At 39.4% G+C, this 27,876-nt stretch overlaps 1 protein-coding gene and 1 long non-coding RNA gene across 3 annotated transcripts in view; one reads left to right on the top strand and one right to left on the bottom strand.

Annotated features, from left to right (window-relative positions):
* The window catches only part of UBE2H (ubiquitin conjugating enzyme E2 H), a 100,485-nt gene that overhangs the window by 68,260 nt on the left and 4,349 nt on the right, over nt 1-27,876 (top strand). The window contains exons 4-6 of the mRNA XM_043463709.1: nt 5,658-5,697; nt 7,071-7,123; nt 23,478-23,606. Coding sequence (XP_043319644.1) covers nt 5,658-5,697; nt 7,071-7,123; nt 23,478-23,606 — 222 coding nt within the window. The remainder of the gene's footprint in view (nt 1-5,657; nt 5,698-7,070; nt 7,124-23,477; nt 23,607-27,876) is intronic.
* Nucleotides 445-27,424, bottom strand: LOC122438636. Of its 2 annotated transcripts, none has more exons than XR_006268597.1 (3): nt 26,872-27,424; nt 7,566-7,669; nt 445-548 (listed from the first exon to the last, which is right to left on the bottom strand). It is a non-coding gene; the product is annotated as an uncharacterized LOC122438636 (long non-coding RNA). The 2 variants fall into 2 exon arrangements; XR_006268596.1 differs by lacking the exon at nt 26,872-27,424 and adding an exon at nt 8,195-8,298.

The following is a 27,876-nucleotide window of genomic DNA, read 5'->3' as shown; positions in this document are numbered from 1 at the left end:
AAGATAGGATTTAATCTTTAATAAATATATTTTAAATAATTCTATCTACTTTAAAAATAGAGAATTGATCATTTTTATTCTGAATGGTCTACTTTATGTGGGTATTTGTGTTGAAGATGGAACACCAGAGTAATTTAATACTTTCTCACAGAGATTTATAAGCTTATAATTAAATTGTATCAGCTGCAGCTGCCCCAGCCATCTGAAGTCCAGGTTCATTTGTTCTCTAGGATAAAGTTCTCATTTCTGCCTTTCAAGCTTTTCACCCATTTACCTTAGGGTGGATTTACCTTGTTTCATGGATCACCTTGTTTGACCCCTCATTTCTTCAAGATTTTTCTGGATGCAATTTCTGGATAGGTGACTGGCCCATGGTATTTCATTCTATCCCCAAATTTGATCACTAAAAATATCCCCACGAATAAAAGGAACAAAGATGGAAAGTATGATTAATTTCTGCCTTTTTTATATATTGATCCAGTATCAGTTATTCAAAAGTGTGTACAATTTTGTACAGATCCCCTCCTGGGATTGGATACAGGAACAGTCTGAAATTAAAAAAATAAAACAAAACAGTTTTCAGCATGACTTGGCACGATATTATTTACTTTCTCTGCTTATTAGCCTGTGGGTCAAGAGATTTGTTAGTCTAGAGCAGTTGAGTGTTGGAGTGAAACAAGCAAAAGCATGGCGTATTTTTCTATTTTAATAATCTGTGCTTTTATTTTCTAAGATGTGTAGTTTTGCATCAGCTTAGCATGGTTTGGATTCCTCCTCCAGAATTACAGATCTTCTAATTTCCTTCTGATAAAAGAGGACAGAGGTGGTAAGCTGTTCAGCTAAACCTTTGTACCTGTTGCCCCCCTTTTTATAAGTGCTTGAGCCATACCAGAGAATAATTGTCAAAAAAATTGAAACGAGTTCCAAATTTTAAATGAACAAATCACTGAAATGTATCATTAGAACTTGTCTGGTAGTGAATAAAATCTTATATCATGTGGATTAAAAATGACTTGCTGCTTCCACTTGTCATGTTTCCATAAAAGCAGTTTTCAAAACATGTTCTCTTAAAATATCTTCAAAATAGTTCCTGGTCGAATGGAAACAAGCGTTGGGAAAATTCTGTTGTTGCAGACAAATTCATTAGTGTGGTGATAGCTTTGCCAAAAGGAAGGAAAACGTGCCAGGGCAAACACGCTCAGTCCTGAGAACGTTCCTTCCCTGAATTCCTAGCCTATTCTTTATCCGTCTCCTCCCCTCCTTGTGCAAAAGTTCCACTGTTGCCATCATTATCCAGAATGTAAATAGCTTTGCCAGAAATGCTTCCCACAGCTTGTCCAAGAACAAATGTAAAGGACGTGTGTGTATATATATATATGTGTGTGTGTATATATATATATGTGTGTGTGTATATATAGACACACACACATACCCCTTTCCATTTATTTGCATCGGGTAATTTTTCTAACAACAGAAAAAACCTGGTGTAGGAAGAGATGACTGTGCTGTGGAAATTGTTTTTTTGGTAGAATTGGTCTGGCTGTGCTTGTTTCTCAGTGGCAAGGTTATAAACTCCATTTCTGCCTACTTTGGAATAGTCAGCAGATTTTTGTGTCTCTTTGTGGTATTTTAGCATGTTAGAAGCTTTGTATTACATTCTCCAGAATACTTCTGTACCTAAAATGTGCCCTCACAGAATTAATTTCTTTAATGGACTTAACCACTGGCCATTTCTCCTTAAGGTTCTCTATTCTCAGAGCTCTGGCCATTGTTATTAAAACCTAGATTTTAGAACTGACCGTCCTTTTACAGAGTAAGAGTAGGGGGTTTGGAGATCATGTCGTCCAGCTTTCCCTCTTTGCAGGTGAAGAACAGGTCCAGAGAAGTGTAGTGACCTGATCAAGGCCTGCAGTTAAAAGGCAGAGCTGGGAGCCAAGCCCCTGTTAGCACTTTGACCCTTGCAGTCAGGTCCTGCTCTCCACCTCACAGCCAATGGGGTTCAGCAGGGACAATGGGGACAGGGCTCCAACCCACTTGTTATTAAAGAATATGTTTACTGAGCCCTTTTGGCTCTTTTTTTATGTAGTTTTGGACTCAACCAAGCCAAAATCTAGATTTAATTGAAAACAGTGTGGAAACTGTGTTGATGCCACATGTAATCTCCAGACCTTTTACAAGGAGTCAGGCACCTTATTCTTTCAGAGACAGTTTTGATAAACATTTAAGGCTTGTTTCACGATAGCTATTTCCTTGGCTTATACTTTTGAGGTCCCCTGTGACATCACATTATTGAAGCTTTATTCTTTTATTTTTATTATTGAAATATAGTTAATTTACAATGTGATGTTAATTTCTATTGTACCAAAGTGATTCAGTTATACATATATTTTCTTTTTTTAATACTCCTTTCCATTGTGGCTTATCATAGGATATTGAATATAGTTTTCTGTCCTATACAATAGGACCTTGTTGCCATCCATCCTGTGTATAAAAGCTTACATCTGCTAATCCCAGCTTTTCCCCTTAGCAGCCACCCGTCTGTTCTCTACATCCATGATTCTGTTCCTGCTTCGTAGATGGAATCATTTGTTCATATTTTAAGTGTCACTTATAAGGGATATCATGTGGTATATATTTGTCTTGCTCTTTCTGACTCACCTCTCTTAATATGATAATCTCTAGTTGCATCCATGTTGCTACAAATGGCATTGTTTTGTTCTTTTTTATGACTGAGTAGTACTCCATTGTGCATATATACCACATCTTCTTTACCCTTCATCTGTCAGTGGACGTTTTATTGTTTCCATGTCTTGACTGTTGTGAATAGTGCTGCTGTGAACATAGGGGTGCATGTGTCTTTTTGAATTAATGGTTTTGTCTGGGTATAAACCAGGAGTGGGATCCCTGGATCATATGGTGATGCTTTATTTAGTTTTCTGAGGGGTCATTCCTTCTAGCCCATTTCCATGGGTACAATCCTACTTCTAGTACAGAGGTGGAGGTATTTTTCTTTTTTTTTTCCTTTTTATTTGGAAGATAATTGCTTTACGGTGTTGTGTTGGTTTGTGCCATTAGGAATTAGCCATAAGTGTACATATGTCCCTTCCCTCTTGAGTCTCCCTCCCACTCCCCATCCCTGGTTAAGTTCCCTGTGCAATCCAGCAGCTTCCCGTTAGCTGACTGTTTTACTCTCCCAATTTGTCCCACCCTTTTCCACCCTCTGCTGTGTCCACAAGGACATTCTATTAGCACAAGGACATGTGCCATTCTCTATGTCTGCGTGTCTATTCCTGCTCTACTAATAGGTTCATCAGTACCACTTTTCTAGATTTCATATATATGTGTTAATATATTTGTTCTCTTTCTGACTTACTCACTCTGTGTCACAAGCTCTGGGTTCATCCACCTCACTAGAACTTGTGGAGAAAATATCCTCACCACTGAGAACTAAGCACTGTTAATATTTGTACATTTTTGTTTCCAGTTTTCTATCTATGTGCACACTTAAAAAAATAGAACAAATAATATGTAAGCACGTTATCTCTTTTTAGTATATGTGCTGCCAAAGCAAGCACCATCTCTTTTTTAAAGGAGTACAGTTCTGTAAATTAAATTCATCGTTAATCACTATTCCCCATTCTGTTCCCCATTCCCACCATGACCTTGACCCTGCACCCTCTAAAATCATCATTCTTGTAAATGTGGTATATGCTGGTCCAGTAGTTTTCTCTTGTTAGCGTAGAGAATAAGCAGTGTTGCTTTGTTTTCATTTATCTGAATGGTGTCATGATACATATATATATCATCCTGCAGTTTTTTTGTTTCCCCTCAGCCTTGGCTCTATGCTAATTGATACATACTGACCTAGTCCACTACCTCAGCTGCATAGGACTCCCAGTACAAGGATGTGCAACATCTCTCCAGTCCCTTGGTGATGGGGTTGAACTTGGTTCTTGGTTTTTATAAACACTACATCAACAGGTATCCTCACAGCTCTTGTTGTACACATGTATTAGTAATTTTCTACGGTTAGGTAGAATTTCTATCCTGCCTTCTCTTAACATTAAGGCATGAATGTTTCCATTGGCTTAATATAATCTCCTTATAAACACAGACCTTGTGAATCTAGACTTTGAGACATCTTTAATGAAAAATTAATATGATGTAGTAATTGGACACAAACCCTTTTGCATCAGAGTAATTTAAAGATTGCATGGACTTTCTTAATAGTAGGTAGATAAAGCATTAAGCTATGTTAACACCGAAGATTAAAGAACAAAAATCGGAAGCATGATTAGTACTTGGAGTGGCTTGAGCAAGTAAGGGTTGGAGTGCCTGGGACTTCATGTAGTCTAATCTCCATTTTCTAAGTCTAGAGAAATGTCTTAGATTTTTGGAGCTGACCTCTGTCACTTCTCCTCCCTGAGAATCCTCCTTTGGTGCCACGTGTCTGCCTCTTTCCTGAAATCTCCCTCTCCTCATGCATGCTTCCCTGTTACCTCTTTATGCATCTTGCAGTTATTCTTCATGTCTCCTGTCCCATTGCTCCTGTCTCGTGACCTCCTCAAGAATAGTGTACTGTCTTTGTTTGGTTTTGTACCCTAAATAAGCACAGTGCCTGATACACAGATGTTGAACAAATATATTTTGAATGAATGAAAGAGGTGAATGTGGAGGTATGGGGGTGAGAGGGAGGGTGGGATTGGAACATGGCAATGCTCACCTTAATAAAACAATTTATTGAAACTAGGGAACTGAATAAGGAAGTCTTAAAAGGAAGTTAGGCGGTAAAGATGACAAAATGACAGCTTTGACAGTGGATCTCTGCTTTAGAGGACTGTCATTTGCTTGTATACAGACTGATTAAATCACTGGTTTTGTGTTAGGAAATAATTTCTTTTCAAAGTTAAATACCAATACATTTGTTTAAAAGTCTACACCTGCTTGTTTTTCTAGGAATAAATCAAAAAACTTGAATCCCCGATAGATATAACCCACTTACAGAATTTTTTTAAACACCTTGCTCAATTTCTTGGTTGCCCCAATTTTAATCAAAACTGGGTTTCCTGGAATGAGTAGACTAAAGTTAAAGGAAATATTTTGGTCACTGTTCTTATGAAATCCTTTGTGGTTTGGAAGCAGTACTCCTTCAGTGTTTCAACAGCTTCATTCATGTTCCGCACACAGTGCAGCACAATGATGCCAGTAACTGAGCTTCAGAAGGAGAAGTTCAAATGCAGAACCTCCACATTTAGAAATTGAACAATAAACCTTTGGGGGAGGGAAGTCAGAGTAGCTTTCTTAACTTTTATCATAGCACTAGTTATAAACCATTTAATACTATAAATTTTCTTGGCAAGTTCAATCATAACTCAGAAAATAATTCTTTTAATGATTATTAGACACTTCATTAGATTATTCTAATAATCTAATGATTATTAGAAGCTTCATTGCTCTCAAAGTTTGCCCATTTGATTAATAGAACGCTGATATAGTTTAAGTAATTGACACTGTCAGGAGAATATCGTTTAATCAGTAACCCAAGATCTAAGATTGAAAGTAATGAGTTATCCTAACACTGAGATTATTTCCAATACTGAAATACTTTCATTGTTCTCTGGATACTTTTTGCTGCTAATTAACATCTCTCTTTACAGGATTCATGAATAAAATTTTCCATCCCAACATTGATGAAGCGTAAGTAACTATTTTTATTTTTTTTTTTTTCGTAAGTAACTATTTTTAAATGTTTAAATCTTAGCAGCAACTCTCTTGATTACAGTTTATGTATTGTAAAAAAAAAAAAAAAGTCTCAATTATCTTTTTGGATTTTATCAACAGATAGGACTATGAGAAAGGTCACTGACACTATAGAATCCAAGAATACGATACTCTAAACCACTTAGTTCAAAGTCTACTACTGGACTACTTGGTTTTTTCCATTGTCACAAACGAGTCCTTCATTTCCCTTGGTATCCAGCTAACATTTGTACTATTCCACATCTCCATCTCTTTGTATAGACACAGTTCAGAGATCGGTCTTCAGTGTACAGAGTGTATTATTTTCAGCCCCTAAAGTATTTCTCAGTTCTTGAGAGTAAAGCAAACAATGAATCACAATTACCCCTTTCTTTCCAATATTTTCTTAGTGGTATTTTAAAATGTGCTAGAAGTGCCTCCTATTTTGTACTCCCAGGGCAATTTAGAATACTATTTGTCCCACAGTTTTTCCTTCTCATAGCATTAAATTTTGATATTATGTATATACACACATGTGTGTACATATGAAGTATTCTGAACTCTGAGAGGTTGTATGTATATATGTGTGTGTGTGTGTGTGTGTATATCATGCCACATTATGTTTTAAAACTGTCAGTCATCCTAATAAGGATGATCTCTTATGTAACTGCAATATAGTCATAGGATTCAGGAATATGAATATTAATGCAGTACTTTTCCATCTACTGCCATTTTCTGGTAATGTACTTTTTAGCACTTTTTTCATTCATTAAAGGATCCAGTTTAGTATCATCTACTGCATTTAGTTGTCATGTTTCTTTTCTTTAAAGTAGTTCCATCTGAAACCGTTCCTCAGATTTGTACAGAATGGACATTTTGGAAGAATAAAGACCAGTTGCTTCATAGACTATCCCTCAATTTGGGATTGTCTGATTTTCCCTTATCATTAGGTTCAGAGTATGCTCTTAAGACCAGAAAACCAAAAGGTGTGATTGTGTCCTCCCCAGCGTATTCCATTTGGAGGCACACAAGTCTGTCTGCCCTGATTACAGAGTTAATTCTCATCACCCAGTTAGGGTGTTGTCTGGGTTCTCCATCGTATAGTTACTGGTTTTCCCTTTCAGTCTGCAAAGAGACACTTAAGACTTTGTGTATATTCTGCTCCTCATTGTGTTTTTACCAATTGGGATTCTTTGGGGTCTTGTCTTTTTTTTTTTTTCTCAATGATCTATTAAAAATATTTCTGATGATAAAATTAGTTGCCTGATACATGCAACTAACTATCTGATTTTTTTTTTTTCTTTTAATGCCATTCTTTCCATCTGTTTCAGGTCGGGAACTGTGTGTCTAGATGTAATTAATCAAACTTGGACAGCTCTCTATGGTGAGTTTGGCCATGGAATATTTTTTAGAGATATTGAGACACTGCCTAAAAAAATGTTGTTTGGATTTTCTTCTCTGGTTTAAGATGTTTTGTTGGGAATGTGAAGGGAGTTTGAAGGCCTGGTGGGAAAGTTTAATCAGTGAAAAAACACATTTTCTCACGAGTACAGACTTTGGTTTAGTGGTGAAAGTTTGAAATAATCTTTAAGATTCTGAAATGAAGGTATACTGATACACATATGCAGATACACAAATACAAACGGAAACGTATATGTGTTATTCTGAAGCACATTGTATACATGTTTATCTGTAATGCCTTTTAGTTTTGGAAAAACTCTTAGGAATGTCCCTTTGAAATGAAATAATGTAATTAGGAGGTTTGGGAGGTCATCTGTTTCAAAAATCAAAACTTTGTTATGAAGCAAAGAATCATTTAGCCTTACCTTCATTGCTGAAACTGACATCTCTTACAGTGAATCTACACGTAGATTGAGGTCACAGAGAGTATCAGGTGTTATTTCCTTGAGCTTGTAACTTGGTTGGGGAGCTAAAAATATTTTAAAATATATTTAAAGTTAATTAGGGATACAACAAATCAGTCTGTGTGTTCTCCCCACATGTCCAAGTTCTCAGGCTTCCCAGAGTCTCCCTGTTCTCATGCCCCCACTTCATTAGCATCCCCTGATGCTCCAGCTGGAAGTAATCTCTGGACATGGCTCAATTTTACAGCTCTTTTTTTTGTGGGGGGTCGGGGGTGGCTTTTGCTTTCTCCTTAGTGTTTGTTGTCTGTCTCTACATTGTCTGTGATACTGGATTATTTACTGCCCTAAGGGCTGGCAGGGCACCCGTCCGATTGGTCTTTTAAGTCCTGGCATGCCTAGCATGGTGCCTCGCACCAGTGTGTTTGTAAGAATGAATGGTCCAGACAGCTGAGAGGTGCAGAGAGGGAAAGATCACGTCAGGCAGGGGTTAAGCAGAGACGGCTGCCTGTTGTCATGAGACCTTCTGGTGGTCTGAAGGTTCACAAGACCCCCTTATTCCAGCCTCCGTCTGCGAGTCACCTTGCACTGACCTGGTGATAAGAGCCACAGAGGTTGGTCAGCAGCAGTGCAGTTAATCCTTCTTTCTCCCTCCTCCCGATTCGTTCAGAAATAACTTCCTCTGCCTGGAACTGTCCTCCCTGATGTCTCTGTGGTTGGCACCTTCTTTTCTCATCTCAAACATGCTTCCTTAGAGAAGCCTCCTTTCCTGGCCACTTCATCTAAAACAACGTCCACCCACAGCGCTGCACCCTCTATTTTAAAAACCTTAAAATTTGTTTATTGTTCATCTTGTTCTATCAGATTGTAGGCTCCACAAGACCAGAGACTGTCTCGTGTGTGTATGTACACAGGCACAAGTGCCTAAAGCAGTACCTCATGTACAGTGAGGGTTCAAATATTTGTTGAATTAATAAGTGACGTTACATGCCCGGTACTGTTTAACATGAGAGTTTAGGGAAACGGCAGCTTATAAGGAGATGAGGCAACAGGAAAGAACATATACTCTGAGGTTTATTAAATGAATTCCTTTCAAGATGGTTTTTTTTGGTAAAAATGTCTCGTGGCAGGCTGCCTGGAATATCTGATGTAATGATGTGTTGTCTTAAACTGCATTCACATTTTAGAAATGTACATAACTAAATACTGCAAGCTGGTTCCAATTACAATAAAGTAAATTGGACTTCAGTTTGACTAATTCTTTTACTATTGACCAGAGGAGCTTTGTGGGAGAGGTTTGCTGATTCTCAAGCATCTCACATCTCAGAACAGATTTTTTTTAAATGACTGTTTTATTGAACTTTAACTCACATACATAAAATGCACACATTTAAAGTGTATATTTTGATAGTTTTTAGTATATTCACAATTATTCACTACACCATTGCCACATTTTTATCATAGACTATTTCTGTCACTTCAAAAGGCAATCCTGTACCCTTTAGCTATCACCTGTTCATCTACCAGCCCCTCCCCCAGCCCTAGGCAACAGCTAACCTACTTGTTGTCTCTATAGATTTGCCTGTTCTGGACATTTCTTATAAATGGAATTATATTAATATAATATGTGATGTTTTGTGACTGGCTTTTTCACTTCTTACAGTGTTTTCAGGATTCATCTATGTTGTAGCATGTATCAGTATTTCATTCCTTTTTATGACCAAGTGATGTTCTACAGCACAGATACCATTTTTATTTGTCAGATGATAGACATTTTAGTTGTTTATGCCCTTTAGCTATTATGAATAATGCCTCTATAAATATTTGTCCACACATAGTCTATATGGACATGTTTTCCTTTCTCTTGGGTATGTACCTAGGGCGATATGGTAACTTTGTTTAACCATTTGAGGAACTATTTTCCAAGATAGTAACAAGTACCATGTTACATTCCCACCAACAGTCATAATATATGAGATTGATAATAGACTTTCAAGCATAAGGCCAAGATGACTAGGTTTCATCACATCTATAAAAATTTTAGAATATGTTCTTGTATTACCTTGCAAAGCACTTAGTAACAAGAATTAAACCACATTGATCAAAGTGAATTTTGATTTCCCAATTACATGTGTATGAGTTACCTTTAAGTGTTCCATAATACAAGAACATGAGCACATAGGTAAGTGTGGGAAACCAGGAAGAAAATATTTTTAGAGTATAGTCAAAATTATACTCATCATGGGAGCATTGTTTTGACATTTTTCTCAAATCAAAACTATTCCTCAAGAAAATGCAGCATTTCTTCTATGAAAAGTCTTATTAGGAGCAGGTAACTACAATTTATATATTTAAGAAAAGTACTGGTAGAAAGGATTGGTTCAGGTGACCTTGAAGTTTCTTTTAGACTTAACTGATCTTGAGATCTAAACTGAATTTTTATTAAAAACTGCTAAACCCTCTGGCATTGAGGGTTAATTCATAATCGGTAAATTTTGAATCACTCAGTTTCCTGCTGTGATTCTTGAATTCTAGTTCAAAGGACAAAAAAAATCTAATCTAATATGAAACAATTAATAGGAGAAAGTTGGCAAGTTAACGTGGATATTCAACTGAAAAGCAAGAGGCTTAGCTTGGTAACCAAACCTTGTTTAAGCACCTCTACTATATAATATGGTAAGGAGCAGGGAGGTACTTGTGAAATTTCCTGCAATTAACTTTGCCCTGGGTATGTACTGTGCAGTATGTATAGATATTTTTATTGTAATGGCAATTCCTAGTTGAAATTTCAGATTTATACTCATCATTACCTGATAATAAACAGTATTTGTGTTTGTAGCAAATTTAGCCCTTTATTCCTCTACCGCCGTCACTGCAAATAATTTAGTTTGCAGTTCCTGCAAAAGAAAATTGATATCTGGCAGCCCATTGACTCATCGCCTCTGTCCTCCTGCTTTTCCTTTACCCAGTGTGCATGCAGTTTGTTCATTCAGAAGCTCAAAATTGGTATAGCTGTAGTTGACTCACCCAGTAATTTTAAATTTTATGTTTTACTTTACCAGAGAATGAATTATAGTAGGTAATATGGTTAAAATTTTGTAAAGATGCTGCTTGTCATCAATATGAAGTTATCCGTTGGGTTTGGAGTTACTCTTGTCACTCTTTGCAACATCAAAAGGAAAGTAGCAGATGCCATCACAAGATTGATTCATTTTGGCTTCCTGTATGATAGCATCTTTTTTTTACATCCCTTTCTGCTCTTCCAGGCAGCAGTGATAAAAGCTTGGAAAACTTAGAATTCAGCCAAGGGAATCTGGATTTCAGTTTCAAAAACAACTGTAATTTTAAAGACTGGTGAAAGGAAAGTTCATTAAGCCATAGGTAGCTTTCTTAGCTCCTCTTCTGTTTTCCAGTCTTCCTTTTTACTCCAAAATATATTTTATCCATCAGTGTATTTTCAACCCACACTCCTGGAAGGTCAGGTACCTTCACTGCATTATACAACTTCAGTTTCCCTCTCACTCTCCTGGGCTGTGCATACCTGACCCTTGCAAATTATGTTTCAGTCTCTAGCCTTCCTTTTACTCATTTCTCAACTGACTTGATAAATTACTTATTTGTGAAGTAAGTGTGAACAAGTAATGTGGAAGAGAATTTTCTTATAAAATTGGGCAGTTAATAATTTTATTTTCACCCTTAAGGTTGCTAGCCAATGGACTGGATACTCCTCTTATTTTGCTGGTGAGAAAAATCAACATTTGGGAAATTACTTCACCTGGAGTCATTTGGAGAGTCAAAAACAGACAAATGAAGTTGACTACAATGAAAGGAGTACTTCAGGGACTTTGAGATTAGAATTAGGCAGAAGAAACAATGCTTCTTTTACTAGGCATTTAGAAAAATTTTAAGTCATAAATTTGCTTAATAGTACTATGCTATAACTTAATGACTTTAAGCTGCTAAGTGAATTTAAGCCTTTCCATATTGGACGTACATTGTTATTATACCCCTATTTTCAATCAGGTAGTCTGTGAATCTTTCCAAACAATTCAGATTGTACCTGAGGGTAACTTTATCTTACAATAATGCTTTAGGCTGCTTTAGAGTTTTGCTCGGTATGTTTCTAGACATTTTAGTGTAGTTGTAGAGATAAGGTATCATTTATCTGTCTGCATGGATGATTGACTCACCAACAACTACTGTTTGAACAGGCTTGAGAGCTCAGTATTGATCCATGTTAGAATCACAAATGTCATCCTGCTTTTTGGAGCAGCTGGATTTCATTATGAGTCTCCTAGACTGAGGCCAGGTAGAGCAGTTTGTTTCTCAGACTAAGGGAGAGATGTCAGCTGCAACAGATAAAAAAGAAATATGCTGGAGTTTGGGATTTGATGGTTTCTATAGTGCTAGCTTCATGATCCACCTCCTTTGTGTGCTTGTAGATATTTAGATTTGGTGTTGGCCTGTGGCCCAAGAGTTTAATTAGCTATGCACAGAAAAATGGGGCCGCCTTGGGTTGAACAACTTAGCAGAAATTCATTAAAAACATCACATTCACATTTGCTGATGGTCAGCATTAGAACCATGGAGTGTAGTCCAGGCTTTGTGGATCATGGGACATGAACCAGGCTATGGTCCTGAAAGATAGCCACAGCCATGTTCTTTCTTTGCGGTTACAACTGCAAAGAAAGTGATTGTGACTTTATAGATTTGTTTTTGTTTGCTTGTGATCACTGTGTCTAGGTAAAATTTTTCCCCACCCATGGCCACTTATCTTATAATTCCATGAAGTTATCTTATTCTTTTCTGAGATTAAAGACAAACCAAATTATTGCCTAGTAATTTAAAACTTTAATAATGAGTTTTAGTATGACTGTAAGAATATCCAACTAGCTAATTATACATTAACTGCCCTCATTTCTAGAAAGCTAATAACAAATCCTATTACCATGTTTTAGCTTGCAATCTTTTAAGGTAAGCAGGGTCATGCCAGGTTTAAACTAGGATGAATGACCTCTAAAGAACACCTAGGTAAGGTGGAAAGTGTTTCGAGATTGATATGACAACAAGGGGAATGTTTTTGTTGAACAAGGGTCTCTCTTATTCCTTCTGATCTGTGTAGTAGCATTCATTTCATTCTGCAGATCTCCACAGTCTAAAGACATTATTGGGAGGGAGATGCAATTAGGCAGTGGATGAAAGATGATTTTCTAAGATGGCGGAATACTTTAAAACATTCCATGTTATAAAACTACACCTCTGATCAGTGACCTGGTGATCTGACACTTGGCAGAATGTATCCGGTATTCCTCCAGGTTTTAATTAGCACCCTATGTCTTTGACATTGCTCTTTCCCACATATGACAGGAATACTTATTTTTAGCTTGGAATACTTAAAAAAGTATAATGCTTTCAGTAGTGAGATTAAGTATATTATGAATATTGCAAAAATTCTTCAAGTGTTTACTAATTATTACCAATTCCTACTAATTCTGTCTAGAAGATGTGAGGAGGGAAGAGTTGCTTTTTTGCATGCATGAGACCTTATTTTGTCTTTAAAATATCCCCATGGACTAACATGGGCTTCCCTGGTAGCTCAGCTGGTAAAGAATCTGCCTGCAGTGCAGGAGATCCTGATTCGGGAAGATTTCCAGGAGAAGGGAACAGCTACCCACTCCAGTATTCTGGCCTGGAGAATTCCATGGACAGAGGAGCCTGGTGGGCTGCAGTCCATGGGGTTGCAGAGAGTCGGACATGACGGAGCGACTTTCATTTTCATGGTCTAACACGAAAACATAAATCTAATGAGTTCATACCTTTCCTATATTTTATCCATACAGAAGACCCTCTCAGTAAAGTGATTGGATACATTCTTGAGTATGTCATCTAGCATTTTGGTGTGCTGGATATATTATTCCATTATAGCATGTTAGCATTTGGTAAACTAAATACAAGCCTTGTGGCCAGCTGGTTCTGTATCACGGTACCACAGCAAGTCTTTGTAGTAATCTGCTTCAGCTTGCCACATATATGCCCTCAAACAGCTATAGAAATAGGCTTTCCCTATTAAGTTAGATTCATGTTAGTTAGAGAATATTTCATCTCAAAGCCACTTCTTTTTTCAAGTCCTCCTACCTATCTGAGGGCATTCCTCCTGATTGGCTTTAGTATTCACAGACTGTAAGCAGGAGAAAATTAAAGTTTAAAAAAACTCAAAACCATCATTAGTGGTACAGCTTCTTCGGAACTGACAGGAGTAGAAAAGTAAAGCTCTATTAATTAACCCCAAATTCTTAAATAACCTGAGGAAACCTGGAAATTGTATTTGCCTTGTTTCAATCTTAACAAACACTGACTACATGTATATTAGTGTGTTTTTATACATACAGATACCACCCACCTACCCCCCCAAAAAAAAAACTTGAGTAAGCAAAATGGAATTTTATGGTTGGCTTTATTTTGAACATATAACTGTAAATTAAATCCATAGCTTACTTAGCAATATGTTGAATTAATTCTTCATAAGATGAGCGGAGTCAATCAGTGGGATTTTAAAAGGTCAGCTGCTGATTTTCTCTGGCAAATTAAGGATAACATAGCTTTAATTCCCCAGTGATCTCAACTTATTTAGCCATCAGCTTCAGCTATAATGGCCTGAAGCCATGGAAAGAGGAGGTCACAGAGTCAAGAGTCCTAAGCCACTGGAATCTACTGCTTGTGGCTTTTGCCCATCTTTTTACCTCTCTGATTGTAAGGGGGTACTTTTCCTTTTTTACTCTTCTTTTAGCCCTGCTTCCTATTGAATTACAAAACAGTTGAACACCTTAGGGAGTCATGGCTAACTCAGTGACTTTCAGCTTGGGAAACCAAGGGTCCTTCTCTTGGAGGGAGAGGGTCAGTAAAATATAAGTTTGTTTGGATAACATGCTTCTGGAATACAAAGTACTGTAGGAAAAACGAGAGGAACTTGCTCTTGATGGGAAATAACCTGAGTGATTGTTTTAAGGACATGTTCTCTGGTTCCAAAGGCTAGCGTTTGGAGACTGGAAGGTTGAAGCCAGAGATGGTTGTCCTGATGCAGATCTAGAAAGATAGACTGGGAGACTTCCCTGGGGGTCTAGTGGTTAGGACTTGGCGCTTTCACTGCCATGGCCCAGGTTCAATCCCTGCTAAGGGAATTAAGATCCCAAAACTGTGTGGTGCGGCCAGCAAGATATATTGGACTTGATATAGTTACACGCCAGGGGAAATAGAAGAGGAACTAGAGGCATTTCACTAAGGTAAATAGTGAGTCTGGAAAATTGACTGAGTACATGGAATAAGGGAGGAAAGCCTAACCAAGGTCCTTCCAGAGGTTTGGAGCAGTCAATATAGGTGTTAGGAGAAAGGAATATTTAGGGAAATAATTTTAGGCCATGTCGAGTTTAAGACCAGAAATGTAAAAGACTGGTTTGGTAGTTATCAGCATAGACTTAATTTCTTTTAAATTGTGAGATGATGAACTTTCTGGAATAAGAGTATAAAACACACTCTTTATATTAATACAAAGACCACAGAATTCACATTGCTGTGCAGGTGGCTGATGTCTTTCCAAACACGTTTTTCTGTATGTTGTTTGTTTAGCTTTAATAAGAAGGAACCCAGGGCCTTGGGCATCTGAAGGATGGTGAGAAAAGAGGGCATGAGAGGTGGCATTGGAGAATGGAGGAGGGCGCTTATGGTTGGTGGTACCTGTCCATGACTGTGCCATACAGTGGTGGTATTTTCTGAGTCACAGTATTTTGGATGTTAAATATGAAAAACAAATGAAGATTATGACGTTTAGGTCTCTAAGAGGACTGCCTGCTTGGTAATTGTGGTTCCTGGTGGGGCTGACCACGTCAAGCTTTGGCGTCCACAAGGTTTTAACCTGAAGATAGCAGCATGCTTTACAAAAGTTTCCATTTTAATGTTCAAAGGAAATAGAGGAAGAAGAAATAACTTACGGTCATTGGTTCATAAACAGCCAAGAATAAAACATGAGATACGTGATTCATCCTCTCCTATGTGTCTTCTCCCTTAAGCCACGTACCCATCTTTTTGTGAGTCACCTGGAGTAGGGTGGCTTTACTTTTGAGAATTGGTACATTTTTGTGCGTGTGATTCATTGTAATTTTTAACACATGTCACTTGAGGGATACAGGTAACTGAAATTTCTTCTGAGAAGATTGCATATTTGTATTAATATTTTAGTCTAGTCCTTTGGTGCAGTTCAAAGACTATTTTACAGTCATTTTTAGAGATGTATATATCTTGTAAGGAATTGCGGTATTATACTTCTCTTTTTGCAGATGAAGAAATTGAGATGCAGAGAGGAGGAGACTTGCCTTTCCTACTTATAGTTTGGAATGCTCCCACTTGGAGGAAGTGATGGTGGTAGCAGTGTGCAGGAAAAAAAACGTGATGAAAGGGTCAGGGCGGGCCCCTAAATTAGAGCCTCTGCAGCAGCTTAACTGCCAAGACCTGAACATTTTCTTGAGCTAAAGAACCCACCAGCACGTAACTCTTTTCATTTGGTCGTTAGGGGTAGGGTAGGTGGTGCATTTCTATACACATATCATACACACGCTGATGCCAACCAATCCTAAATCAGAATCCCTAGGGTACGTAGGAAAAACTCCATGGGTAATTCTAATGGATGAACATCCAGGAGCCAGACTCGCTGAAGAACCATTGCTCTAGACCGAGTTGGGTAACTGCTGCTTTTGGTGAGAGATCAGTATGATTTGAGTGTTTTTAATAATTCAGTCACTTGGTCATGTCCGACTCTTTGCAACCCCATGGACTGCAGCACACCAGGATTCCCTGTTGATCACCAACTCCCAGAGCTTGCTCAAACTCAAGTCTGTCCTTCAAGTGGGTGATACCATCCAACCATCTCATCCTCTGTCATCCCCTTTTCCTCCTGCCTTCAATCTTTCCCAGCATCAGCATCTTTTTCAATGAGTCAGTTCTTCGCATCAGGTGGCTAAAGTACTGGAGTTTCAGCTTCAGCATCAGTCCCTCCAATGAATATTCGGGACTGGTTTCCTTTAGGATGGACTGGTTTGATCTTCATGCAGTCCAAGGGACTCTCAAGAGTCTTCTCCAACACCACAGTTCAAAAGCATCAATTTTTGGTGGTCAGCTTTCTTTATGGTCCAACTCTCACATCCATACATGACTACTGGAAAAACCATAGCTTTGACTAGATGGACCTTTGTCGGCAAAGTAATATCTCTGCTTTTTAATATACTGTCTAGGTTGGTCATAGCTTTTCTTCCAAGGAGCAAGCATCTTTTAATTTCATGGCTGCAGTCATGATCTACAGTGATTTTGGAACCCAAGAAAATAAAGTCTGTCACTGTTTCCATTGTTTCCCCATCTATTTGCCATGAAGTGATGGGACCAGATGCCATGATCTTAGTTTTCTGAATGTTGAGTTTTAAGCCAGCTGTTTTGCTCTCTTTCACTTTCATCAAGAGGCTCTTTGGTTCTTTTTCACTTTCTGCCGTAAGGGTGATGTTATTTGCATATCTGAGGTCATTGATACTTCTCCCTGCAGTCTTGATTCCAGCTTGTGCTTCATCCAGCTTGGCATTTCTCGTGATGTACTCTGCGTATAAGTTAAATAAGCAGGGTAACAGTATACAGCCTTGATGTACTCCTTTCCCTATTTGGAACCAGTCTGTTGTTCCATGTCCAGGTCTAACATTGCTTCTTGGCCTGCAAACAGATTTCTCAGGAGGCAGATCAGGTGGGCTGGTATTCCCATCTCTTGAAGAATTTTCCATAGTTTGTTGTGATCCACATAGTCAAAGGCTTTGGTGTAGTCAATAAAGCAGAAGTAGATGTTTTTCTGGAACTCTCTTGCTTATAATTAAATATAGATATAAACCATTAGTTTATATGCCTAAACTGAGCTATATGGCTTCCCTGGTGGCTCAGAAGGTAAAGAATTTGCCTGCAATACAGGAGACCCGGGTTCAGTCCCTGGATCTGGAAGATCCCCTGGAGAGGAGAATGGCTACCCACTCCAGTATTCTTGCATCAACTCAATGGACATGAGTTTGAGCAAACTCCTGGAGATAGTGAAGGGACAGGGAAGCCTGGTGCGCTGCGGTCCATGGGGTCACAAAGAGTCGGACATGACTAAGCGGCTGAACAACAGAACTGAGCTATGAGTGTTGTAATATTGTTAACATTAATACTGTAAGATCAGGCTAAAGACTCAGTCCTAATGGACTGCGTTTTGTTAAGTGCTGATTTAGTTCAAGGGAAAAGGAAAGCTGTTTGCTCATCATAAACCATACTTCTCAGGGATCTTGGGACTTGCTTTAAAAATTAAGGCGTCCAGTAATGGAGTCAGCTGACTGTAATCTCTAGATTGGGTGATCCGTGTCTGGCTGTCTCCATTTCAAAAAGTGAAAGGTTAGTGTTTTTTAAAAGACTTTGGAACTGATCAAAGTTTTTTATTATTAACAGTTCTAGGGGAAAAAAAAATATTATGATGGATTTTTCCAAAGATGAGTATCTTTATTTGATACTTGGTTTATGGTTTATGTCTCTCCTGCCAAAATATTTATCTTGAAAGAAGATATTGTGCACATCTGCATGTTTGAGAGATGTTTCTTTGGGGAGGACCCTCTCAGTGGTCAGCCGTTCTCAGGAGTACTTTACTGCTTTAAAATGGCCATGGCCACAGCATCTTGGCCTTCAAAAGCTGCCATCTTCACCCAAAACTGGGCTGCATACTTTTCTTTTTCTGTTCTTCTATCTTTAGAGGTGTGACTAAGCACCTCTGTAAAATGGATCAAAAGTATATTACTGTAGGAAGACAACAGACACAAGAAGGAAAAAGCAATAATTGAGGGTTCCTTTATTTGTTTGGAGCAAATACATAGGCAAAGCCATCTATTGATAGCTTGAAAAACTTAAAAGTAGTGGGGAAGGGTATAAAGTCTTTTCCTGGAACACATGAGGCACTTAGTTATGAGACATGTTGTCTGCAGTATTTCTGAAGTCCTGAAACACTTTTGAACTTATAAAGAGTAAAATCTTCAAGTTTTTTTTTTTTTTTTTTTTTTTCCGTTTCATGGGAACATTCGCTGTTAATCTTCTGGGGGCAGCGCGTAGAATGCTCATGTGGCAGGAGAGGCCCCCCAGTTTACTATGTGTGTGTATCTGTGAATGGCCGTGGGCTCCTTCCTGGGGTTGGGCTACCTGAAGAAACACCTGAACATTCTCTGCTTAGAGACCATCCTGTTGGCCTTGAACATACAAGAAAGAAAACCTTCGGGGAGAGGGATGGCCAGAGATGTAGGGAGCTTGTGCCATCATGGTTGAGAACGGCGTTCCTTTAATCCACTAACAGAAGCAGCATAGTGCAAAAGCCCAGGTTTGAAACCCAGTCCCATGGACACTTAACCCCTCTCTCTGCCTCATTTCCCTCGTATGTGAAATGGAGATAATAATGGTGCCTACCTCACTGGCTGTAGTGAAACGGAAGAGTGTGTATGTAAAAGTGTTTGCTGGGCCTGGCTTGTAGTAAGGGCTGTGTAAGTGTAAATTCTTGCTGCCAGGACTATTACTGTTACTATCATTAGTGTTGTTGTAACTCTTCTCTGTGCTGGGATCATGTTTAAGCTGTGAAACTCGGAGTTCACACCCCCTTTTTTTCTCCATTTGCTTGTGTGCTAAGTCACTTCAGTTGTGTTCGTCTCTGTGCGACCCTATGGGCTGCAGCCTGCCTGACTCCTGTCAATGGGATTCTCCAGACAAGAATACTGGAGTGGGTGCCCTCCCTCCAGGGGATCTTCCTGAACCAGGGATCAAACTCGCGTTTCTTAAGTCTACCTGCATTGGCAGGTGGGTTCTTTACCACAAGCGCCACCTGGGAAGCCCAGTCCAGGGGATCTTCCCAACCCAGGGATCAAACCCAGGTCTCCTGCATTGCAGGCAGATTCTTTACCATCTGAACCACCAGGGAAGCCCATGAATACTGGAGTGGGTAGCCCATCCCTTCTCCAGGGGATCTTCCCATTCCAGGAATCGAACCGGGGTCTCCTGCATTGCAGGTGGATTCTTTACCAGCTGAGCTACCAGCGAAGTCCCTTAATTTGCTTACCTTTTAACATTTTCTACCATTGCCTTGATAACCCACCCACTAAAGGATAAAGAGAGGAAAAGAAAATTTTTTTCAGACTTGTCATGTTTTATTAAATGTTTCAAACATATGTAAAAGTAGAAAGTACATACTTATAGGCAAATGGCTATTTTTAAAGGTTAAAAAAAAAAGTAAAGTGTTATTTGAAATGTGAAAAGTCGAAATTACAAGCCTGTTGCTTTGACATAACTTTAAAAATGTTCTTATGCATTATACTGTAATACATCATTGTAACCCTAGAGAACGTAATATTCTACAGACTTTATCTATTCAGCAATAGAACATAAGCATTTTTCTCTGTCCCTTAGCTTTACAAGTAGTTTTCAATGATTTCATACCATCAATAATTATTGGTTTGTTAAATATGTTGCTTCCTTTAAAAAAAATAAAACAGCAGTGAAAAATCCTGCTGGACGGTTGGGGCTATCTTGGAGGATCATTTTTGTTTTCTTTTTTGGTTAAGGATATCCACATTTGTTTTCTGGTATGTGAGAATTTTACTGTAATGTGGTTCTTTGGAAAGTTAGCCTCATCAGTAATACTGAGTCCCTAACTTGGGGTTGAAGGTAAATCTGCTCTGCGTCAGTGTCTGTACATGAGAATAGGACTGTGCTAGGGGTCCCTGGTGGCTCAGATGGTAAAGAATCCGCCTGCAGTGCAGGAGACCCCAGGTTCAATCCCTGGGTTGGGAAGATGCCCTGGAGAAGGGGATGAATGGCTACCTACTCCAAAATTCTTGCCTGGAGAATTCCATGGACAGAGGAGACTGGCGGGCTACTGTCTATAAGGTCTCAAAGAGTTGGACACGACTGTGTGACTAATACACTTGGCCATTGTGGGACTCTCCATAGATCACTCTCCAGACCTGAGTTGTCCAATATGGGATCTACTAGCCACATGTTGTTATTTAAATAAAGGAGCATTAAATAAAATGAAAAATTCAATCCTCACAGTCAAACCAGCTGTATTTCACGTGCTTAGTAGCCACATTTCTAGTGGCTACCATATTAGTAGCAGATACAGAACATTGTCATCATTGCAGAAAGTTCTACTGAATAGTGCAGTTATAGGCTTTGTTTTGTCTTTCTATTTCTTGTTTTATTGAAGTATAATTGACATATGACATGATTTCAGACGTACGTGATTTGATGTTTTTATACATGTTGAGAAATGATCACTGCATTAACCTAGTTAATGTCTGCCACCATACATACTAAATGAAAACTTTTTTTTTTACTTGTAATGAGAACTTCTAAGATCTACTCTCTTCAGTTCAGTTGCTCAGTCGTGTCTGACTCTTTGCGACCCCATGAACCGCAGCACGCCAGGCCTCCCTGTCCATCACCAACTCCCAGAGTTTACTCAAACTCATGTCCATCGAGTTGGTGATGCCATCCAGCCATCTCATCCTCTGTCGTCCCCTTCTCCTCCTGCCCCCAATCCCTCCCAGCATCAGGGTCTTTTCCAATGAGTCAACTGTTTGCATGAGGTGGCCAAAGTATTGGAGTTTCAGCTTCAGCATCAGTCCTTCCAGTGAACACCCAGAACTGATCTCTTTTAGGATGGACTGGTTGGATCTCCTTGCAGTCCAAGGGACTCTCAAGAGTCTTCTCCAACACCACAGTTCAAAGGCATCAATTCTTTGGCACTCAGCTTTCTTCACAATCCAACTCTCATATCCATACATGACCACTGGAAAAACCATAGCCTTGACTAGACAGACCTTTGTTGGCAAAGTAATGTCTCTGCTTTGTAATATGCTGTCTAGGTTGGTCATAACTTTCCTTCCAAGGAGTAAGTGTCTTTTAATTTCATGGCTGCAGTCACCATCTGCTCTCTTAGCAACTTTCAAATATGCAATACAGTATTATTAACTATAGTCACCGTGCTGTACATTACATTCCCAGGATTTAATATTTATTTTATAGCTGAAAATGTATACCTTTCGACACCCTTTCACCCGTTTTGCCCACCTCACATTCACTATCTCTGGCAGCCACCAGTCTGTTAACTATTTGTTTCTTCTTTTTTTTTTAAAAGATTCCACACCTGAGACCATACAGGATTTCTTTGTCTGAATTATTCCACTTAACATAATGCTGTTCAGGTCCATCCATGATGTCATAGAGTTTTTTTGAGTGCTCAGTTTTTTAACCTTATAGCGATAAGGGCAATCTGCTTCTTGTAGTATTTTTCTAGAGCAGAAGTCAGCAAAGGTTGGCTGCCTGATTTTGTATGTAAAGGTTTATTGGCGCACAGCCACACCCATTTGTTTATCAGTTATCCATGGCTTCTTTTGTGCTGCATGGCAGAGCTGAGTGTTGAGTAGCTGTGACCGACCAAGTGTGGCCCACCAAGCCTCAATTAGTATTTGCTCTGGCCCTTTGCAAAAGTTTGCTGACCCCTTTTATCTAGACCAGGGTGTTCCACTGTTGACATTTTGCTCCCAGATAATCATCGTGGAGGGCTGTCCTGTGCACCGTATTGTCAGATGTTTTAGCAACGTCCCCGGCCTCTGTCCACTGGATGCTAGTGGCACCCCAGCCTCCCCTACTTCTTCCCCCACCCAGTTGTGACAACCAGAAATTCCTCTCGATGTTGCTGAGTGGCCGCCGGGGGGCAAAATCTCCCCGGCTGGGAATCACTAAAGTGACGTGGCTTGACAAAACATTCACTTATAATACCGCGTGAGAACACCCACTCTAAAACACAATCCGTGAAAAGAGCAGAATAAATGGAAAAGTAGTTCCTATGCTGCTATTCTTCAGCATTCCCTCCAGAAACAGAAATGTTCTTTGTAAAACATGGTGAGTAACTTAGAGTGGGCAGAGAGATGGAAGCACTGAGGTCCCACAGTTCACTGTCTGCTAGCTGAGCAGCAAATAGGATGGAAGTTAGAGCATCTCTGAAGCTATGTGGCTGTGTTAAGAGGTTTCCAAGGCCTACTTCCTTCATAAAACCCTAGGTAACTGCAGGGTTTTGTTGTTTTTGCTGTGTATATAGATGTCATCTGTGTACACCCAGCACTTTATGCTGAATCTAGCAAGAAGGGAGTTAATAATGTTTATTTAAATGAGTATTAATAAAAGGAGTAAGTTGATACTTATCTGTCTTACGATGGTTTATGATTTTAAATGGTCCATATAGTTTCTTATTCTCATTGCCCAGAATAATTGAAAAACTGATTATATTTACCTCCATTAGAAGGAGAATTGAATTAAGTGTCAAAGCCCATAAAATTGTATTCAGTTCTCATAAGACCTGGTGCTTGAATACTTTTCAGAATGGGGATTTCCAAAATCATAGAAAATGTCGATGCTAAGAAATTAACTGCTCACTTTGTAAGAATATAGAGTGCTTATACAGTGTTGGGGTACAAGTTTTAATAAACCTTGTAGTATTTCTGAATTCACAGTTTACAGAGTGGAGTGAATTAAAATTGGGACAATTGCCTTTCATAGAGAATATCAAGTGTACCTTTATCTGTTTCTTCAAATTAAAATTACATTTTAAAATTGGTGTTGAAACAAATATGTAATATAAGTCACATGTAATAGACCACAGTTTTATGGAAAAAGATCCATGTAGTTAAATATGTTGGAAGGTAAGAAGCTTTGACTACTGAAGTCAAATGAATTTTAGGTGAACTTGACATACATGCCACACATGACATACTTCTGTTTGTTTTTCAGATCTTACCAATATATTTGAGTCCTTCCTGCCCCAGTTGTTGGCCTATCCCAACCCCATAGACCCTCTCAATGGTGACGCTGCAGCTATGTACCTCCATCGACCAGAAGAATACAAGCAGAAAATTAAAGGTAAGGCAAATAGCTTAGCCTGGAGATGAAAGAACTAAAGTCTGTTAGGTGTTGATCATTAAAAACCCTTCTTAGTTACTCATAATTTTTCTCAGGCCTAAAAAGAGACAGCTCTGGGCTGGAGCAGAGCTCACTAACCTAGCTTCAAGGGCCAGAGACACCTTTAGAAAGCTGAAGGTTTCGACAAAAAAGAGGAAAAAGCAAAAAAACAAAGGATGAGGAAATGGAGACTTACTGGTTGGGTAGTAGCAGACATAACCCTGCCAGAAGTCCCTGTGACCCCCTATCAGAAAGAACTTTTGCCTTCACTTGCTTCCTCTTGTCTTGTAATTTAGAAAATTTACTTGAGAGTAAAGTATTAATTGAAAGGCATAATCTCACATTTTTGAAATAAATGAAATCATCTTGGCCTTTCAGGACATCAGTTAACTTTGAGAGTTGGGAAATAATTACTGAATTCATCATTAAATTTTTTTTTATTATATCATTTTACCCATTGAATAAAAATTACCCAACTACCCAAGAACTCTTTTCTTGTTCCCATACTGACTTGCTTACATTTGGGGAAGTTTACATCTAAGGTACTTTCCTCTTCTGCTGCAGGTATTTGTCCCAGTGCTTTGGTGCTATGGATTTTTCTATTAAAACTTGAAAATGTGCTATTGAAACTGAGATATGTGCAAATGGTAGTAGCGCTAGTTAGCTTATCCTTTAAGATTTAGAATCCTGTTTTCCCATTCTTAAGGGTACGAGCGAATGGGATATGAATCTCATTAAAATGAAAGTGGGGTTGTGAAAGAGCCGCTAAAGCTACAACACAGGCTTACTGGCATTCATCACATTCTTTTACCTCTGTAGGTGTTTGAGAACTGTCATAATGGAAGGTCTAGATACATAAAGTTCTACAAGAAAGGAGAGGCATGCAAAGTCCAGGAAAATAGGCTCTTCTTAACAAATGGCGGTCATTGGTATTTACCCAGGTTTTAGCTTGACTTGTTCATCTGCAGAGCTGCTCAGAATAGGAGCTTCTGCAAAGTGGCCGGCCCCTCTGAGTACATTTGCAAGAGATGGCAGTAGCAATAATTTATGAGAGCCCAGAATGCATAGGTCTTCAGTCTCAATGTGAAAGTATGAGACAGACGGGGTCATCTGGGGCTGTTTGTTGAACAGTAGTTTTCCTTCATTTTCTCATTCTTCCCTAGTCTCTCAGGGTATTTGGTACTTTTTGTTGAAATAAAATACAAATAAATCTACTCTAATTAACTTACCTAGGTCTCAGGTGCTTTGCCAATTAATATCTAATTTATGTAGCCAGAATATTGACATAGCCAAATAAACATATATTTCAAGAAAACATGTATTTCATTTTCAATCAGATAAAATTCTGTTACAAGACTATATTACTTTGACATAAGAATCACTTAGTGTCTGCAACCCACAGATATCTCTATGCAGAGCATATTTCTATAGTTCTTATAGTCATTATGCCTCTCTATTTAGCACTTTTCCTGTTTTAGTACATATCTGCTACAGGAACCTAACCTCCATTTTTATCTTTGAGCAGCAAGCTCCAGCTTAGGGGGCTCTAGATCCAAAACATTAGCTTCACTTTGTGTTTCTTAGTAACCTGAGAAGATCATGACTACCAGACCTGAGCGCACCACAGCTTCCTACTGTACCTTTATATATATATATATATTTAAAGGTATACATATATGTCTATATATATTTAAAGGTATGTGAATATACCTTTATATATATATATATCTCCCCATCTTTTCTGGTTCCTCCTACAGGAAATAGGAGATCCTGTCTTATTTCTCAGACCCAGTCCCCCCACCAACATGATCTTGTTCTCCATTTATCCCCTTCCTCTTAGCATTGTTAGTCTTCCTCCTCCTGGTTCCCCACCATCCCCAGACTGTCAGAGGTCTCCCCATGTCAAAAGCCTTCATTTGCTTCTGTGGACTCCTTTAGAAGTCCTGCTGTTTATTTCCCTTAATTTTCAAACTTCTCGGTTCCTTCCCTTAAACTCATGGAGTCTAGCTTCTTTTCCCCTTTTCTGCTGAATCTGTGACCCCCTCTCTCCTTAATCATTTGGGTTTTTCTCAAGACCCATTTTCCTCCCTGCAGCTGTGGTGTTTTTACCCCTTGCCTTTCTGAGAACTTTTCCCGTCCCAGAGTTCGGTTCGGTCTCTCCCTTCACCGCCCCAACTCCACCTACCCATTAGGAAGCTAATTCACCCCTTACTGCTTCAGTGTCAGCGTAGTTAAGTGTAACCTTTCTTACTGTGCGCATGATTCATAGTTAGTTGGTGCTGTCTTATCTTGTAGATAGTGAACTGTCTGTAGGACGGGACACCACTGGAGCTTTCTAAAGAGTTTCAGATACCCAACTGTATCTGCTTCCTTAGCTGGTCAGGGAGAGTTTTCAACCATGCGGAAAAGCAGAATAACTTAACTATGTACCCACTATCCAACTGTAGCAAAACCTGTACCTTTTGCTTTGTTTGCTTCAGATTTTTTAAAAGAAAGAAAACAAACTTAGTTCTGTCTGAATGTGTCTCAACATCCCAGCCACTTCCTCCTCCCCAGTGCTTGGGGCGGAGCTGTCTATGCCTTTCCCCTGGGGTGGCATCTCCTGTGCCGCTTCAAGGAGCTGCTTGAAGGTTCAGGGCAGATACTGCCTTCCTGGCTCCCCCTCCGGGACCACAGTCCCTTCCTCCCACATCCCTTTGCTGGCACTTACCCCCTCACTGCTTTTGTGTGTGTCTCCTGCTCCTCAGTGACCTTGCTTTTCATTTCTCTGTCTCCTGAAAAGCCTGCTCCCAGTAAGCCCTTAATATAGGATGGTCTCCTTGAATGCACTGATAGTGTGGAATTACAGCCTCCGAGAGCAATGTCAGTATGCAACAACTTCTTTCTACAAAGAAACAAAGTAGCCAGCCCATCAGAGAGTAAAAATAAAATTTCTAAGACTTCAGTAAAGGTTTCTCTCACACTGAGAAGAATTAAGGCAGATTCCTACCTAGCCAGGGGCTTTTGAAATCGTGTTTTCAGAGTAAAATTTCATTGTAATGAATCCGCAGGGGTGTAAGTCAGAAGCCTGCAAACTTTTTCTGTTAAGGACCGGATTTGGTCACATACTCTGTCACATCCTCTTCTTTCCTTTCTTTTCTTTTTTTTTTTTTAAACAATCCTTTGAAAATATAAAAAATACTTTTCACTGACCCTGCACCGAATCATTCAGACTTGGCCCATTTACCTTCTCTTCTCATCGCCACCACTCCAGAGGAGGAACAACCAGCGGAAGGACACGAGGATCTGTTTTTCTGGGCGGGAGTCTGTCCTGTCCTTTCATATCATGCGTAGGCTATTTACTTGAAAACCGTCTGCACCTGGAGCTCTTAGGAAAAGTTTAATTGTTTATTCAGCAGTTCTTAACATTTTTTGAACCAGCAGATTCAGCCTAGGCTACAACAGCGTAAATCTTCAAGTAAATAAATGAATAGGTGGTGAAGTCACTCTCAGGCTCTCTGTGTCCCCAGATAGCAGCTCATTCCTGAGCAGATCGAGAGACTGTTTTCACCCACTGCTTCAAAACCTGACAGGCAGGATCTGTTTAGACTAAAACCTACTTCTAAAATAATAGATTTGGGCTGACTGTAATTACATAACTGCAACCCTAAAAAATGACTGGGGATTTCCTTATACATGACTATGAAATCATAATTAGCCCTGTTCTGTCTGGGGAGGGCGGGGGGAGCAGTGAATAGTTTTATGAACATAGGAAGTAAAAAGAAAGTGTGGGGTTTGCATTTCCCTGGTTCATCAAGTGTGGAGGAGTGCAGCTATATCAGTAGACAGCAAGGAGAGCGGGAGAGCGCCCTAGCCGGAGGACTGGGGCCTGGACGTCTGCCAGCTGTCCTGAGCCTTGCTGCTGATGCCAAGGGTGGTCAGCTCTCTCATACATGCCCACGGGGGAGGTGATGGCCCACGGGAGATTTGAGGGTGGTGTTGCAGTGTCTCTGTTCCCCTGCAAATCAAGTGTCCAGCTCTGCCTCTCTTACCAAGGGGGCAAAATGCATAACATCCAAAGACATCTCCCTGTGCAGTTTCCCCCTTTGCTTACACTCTCGTGACTATAATAGCTCATCTTTGTCAGTCTGTCCCCCCACCCCTGCAGCACAGGGAGACTGTGAAGCTCCCTTGGACTTGGAGCTTTGGGGGTCACTGAAGCACATGCCCGCCCGCTTACTGTGTTTTCTCT

Source organism: Cervus canadensis, chromosome 3 (genome assembly GCF_019320065.1).
Source record: "Cervus canadensis isolate Bull #8, Minnesota chromosome 3, ASM1932006v1, whole genome shotgun sequence".
NCBI classification, from domain to species: Eukaryota; Metazoa; Chordata; class Mammalia; order Artiodactyla; family Cervidae; genus Cervus; species Cervus canadensis.
Note: the sequence above shows the minus strand (reverse complement) of the source record. Positions and strands in the feature narration are given on the sequence as shown.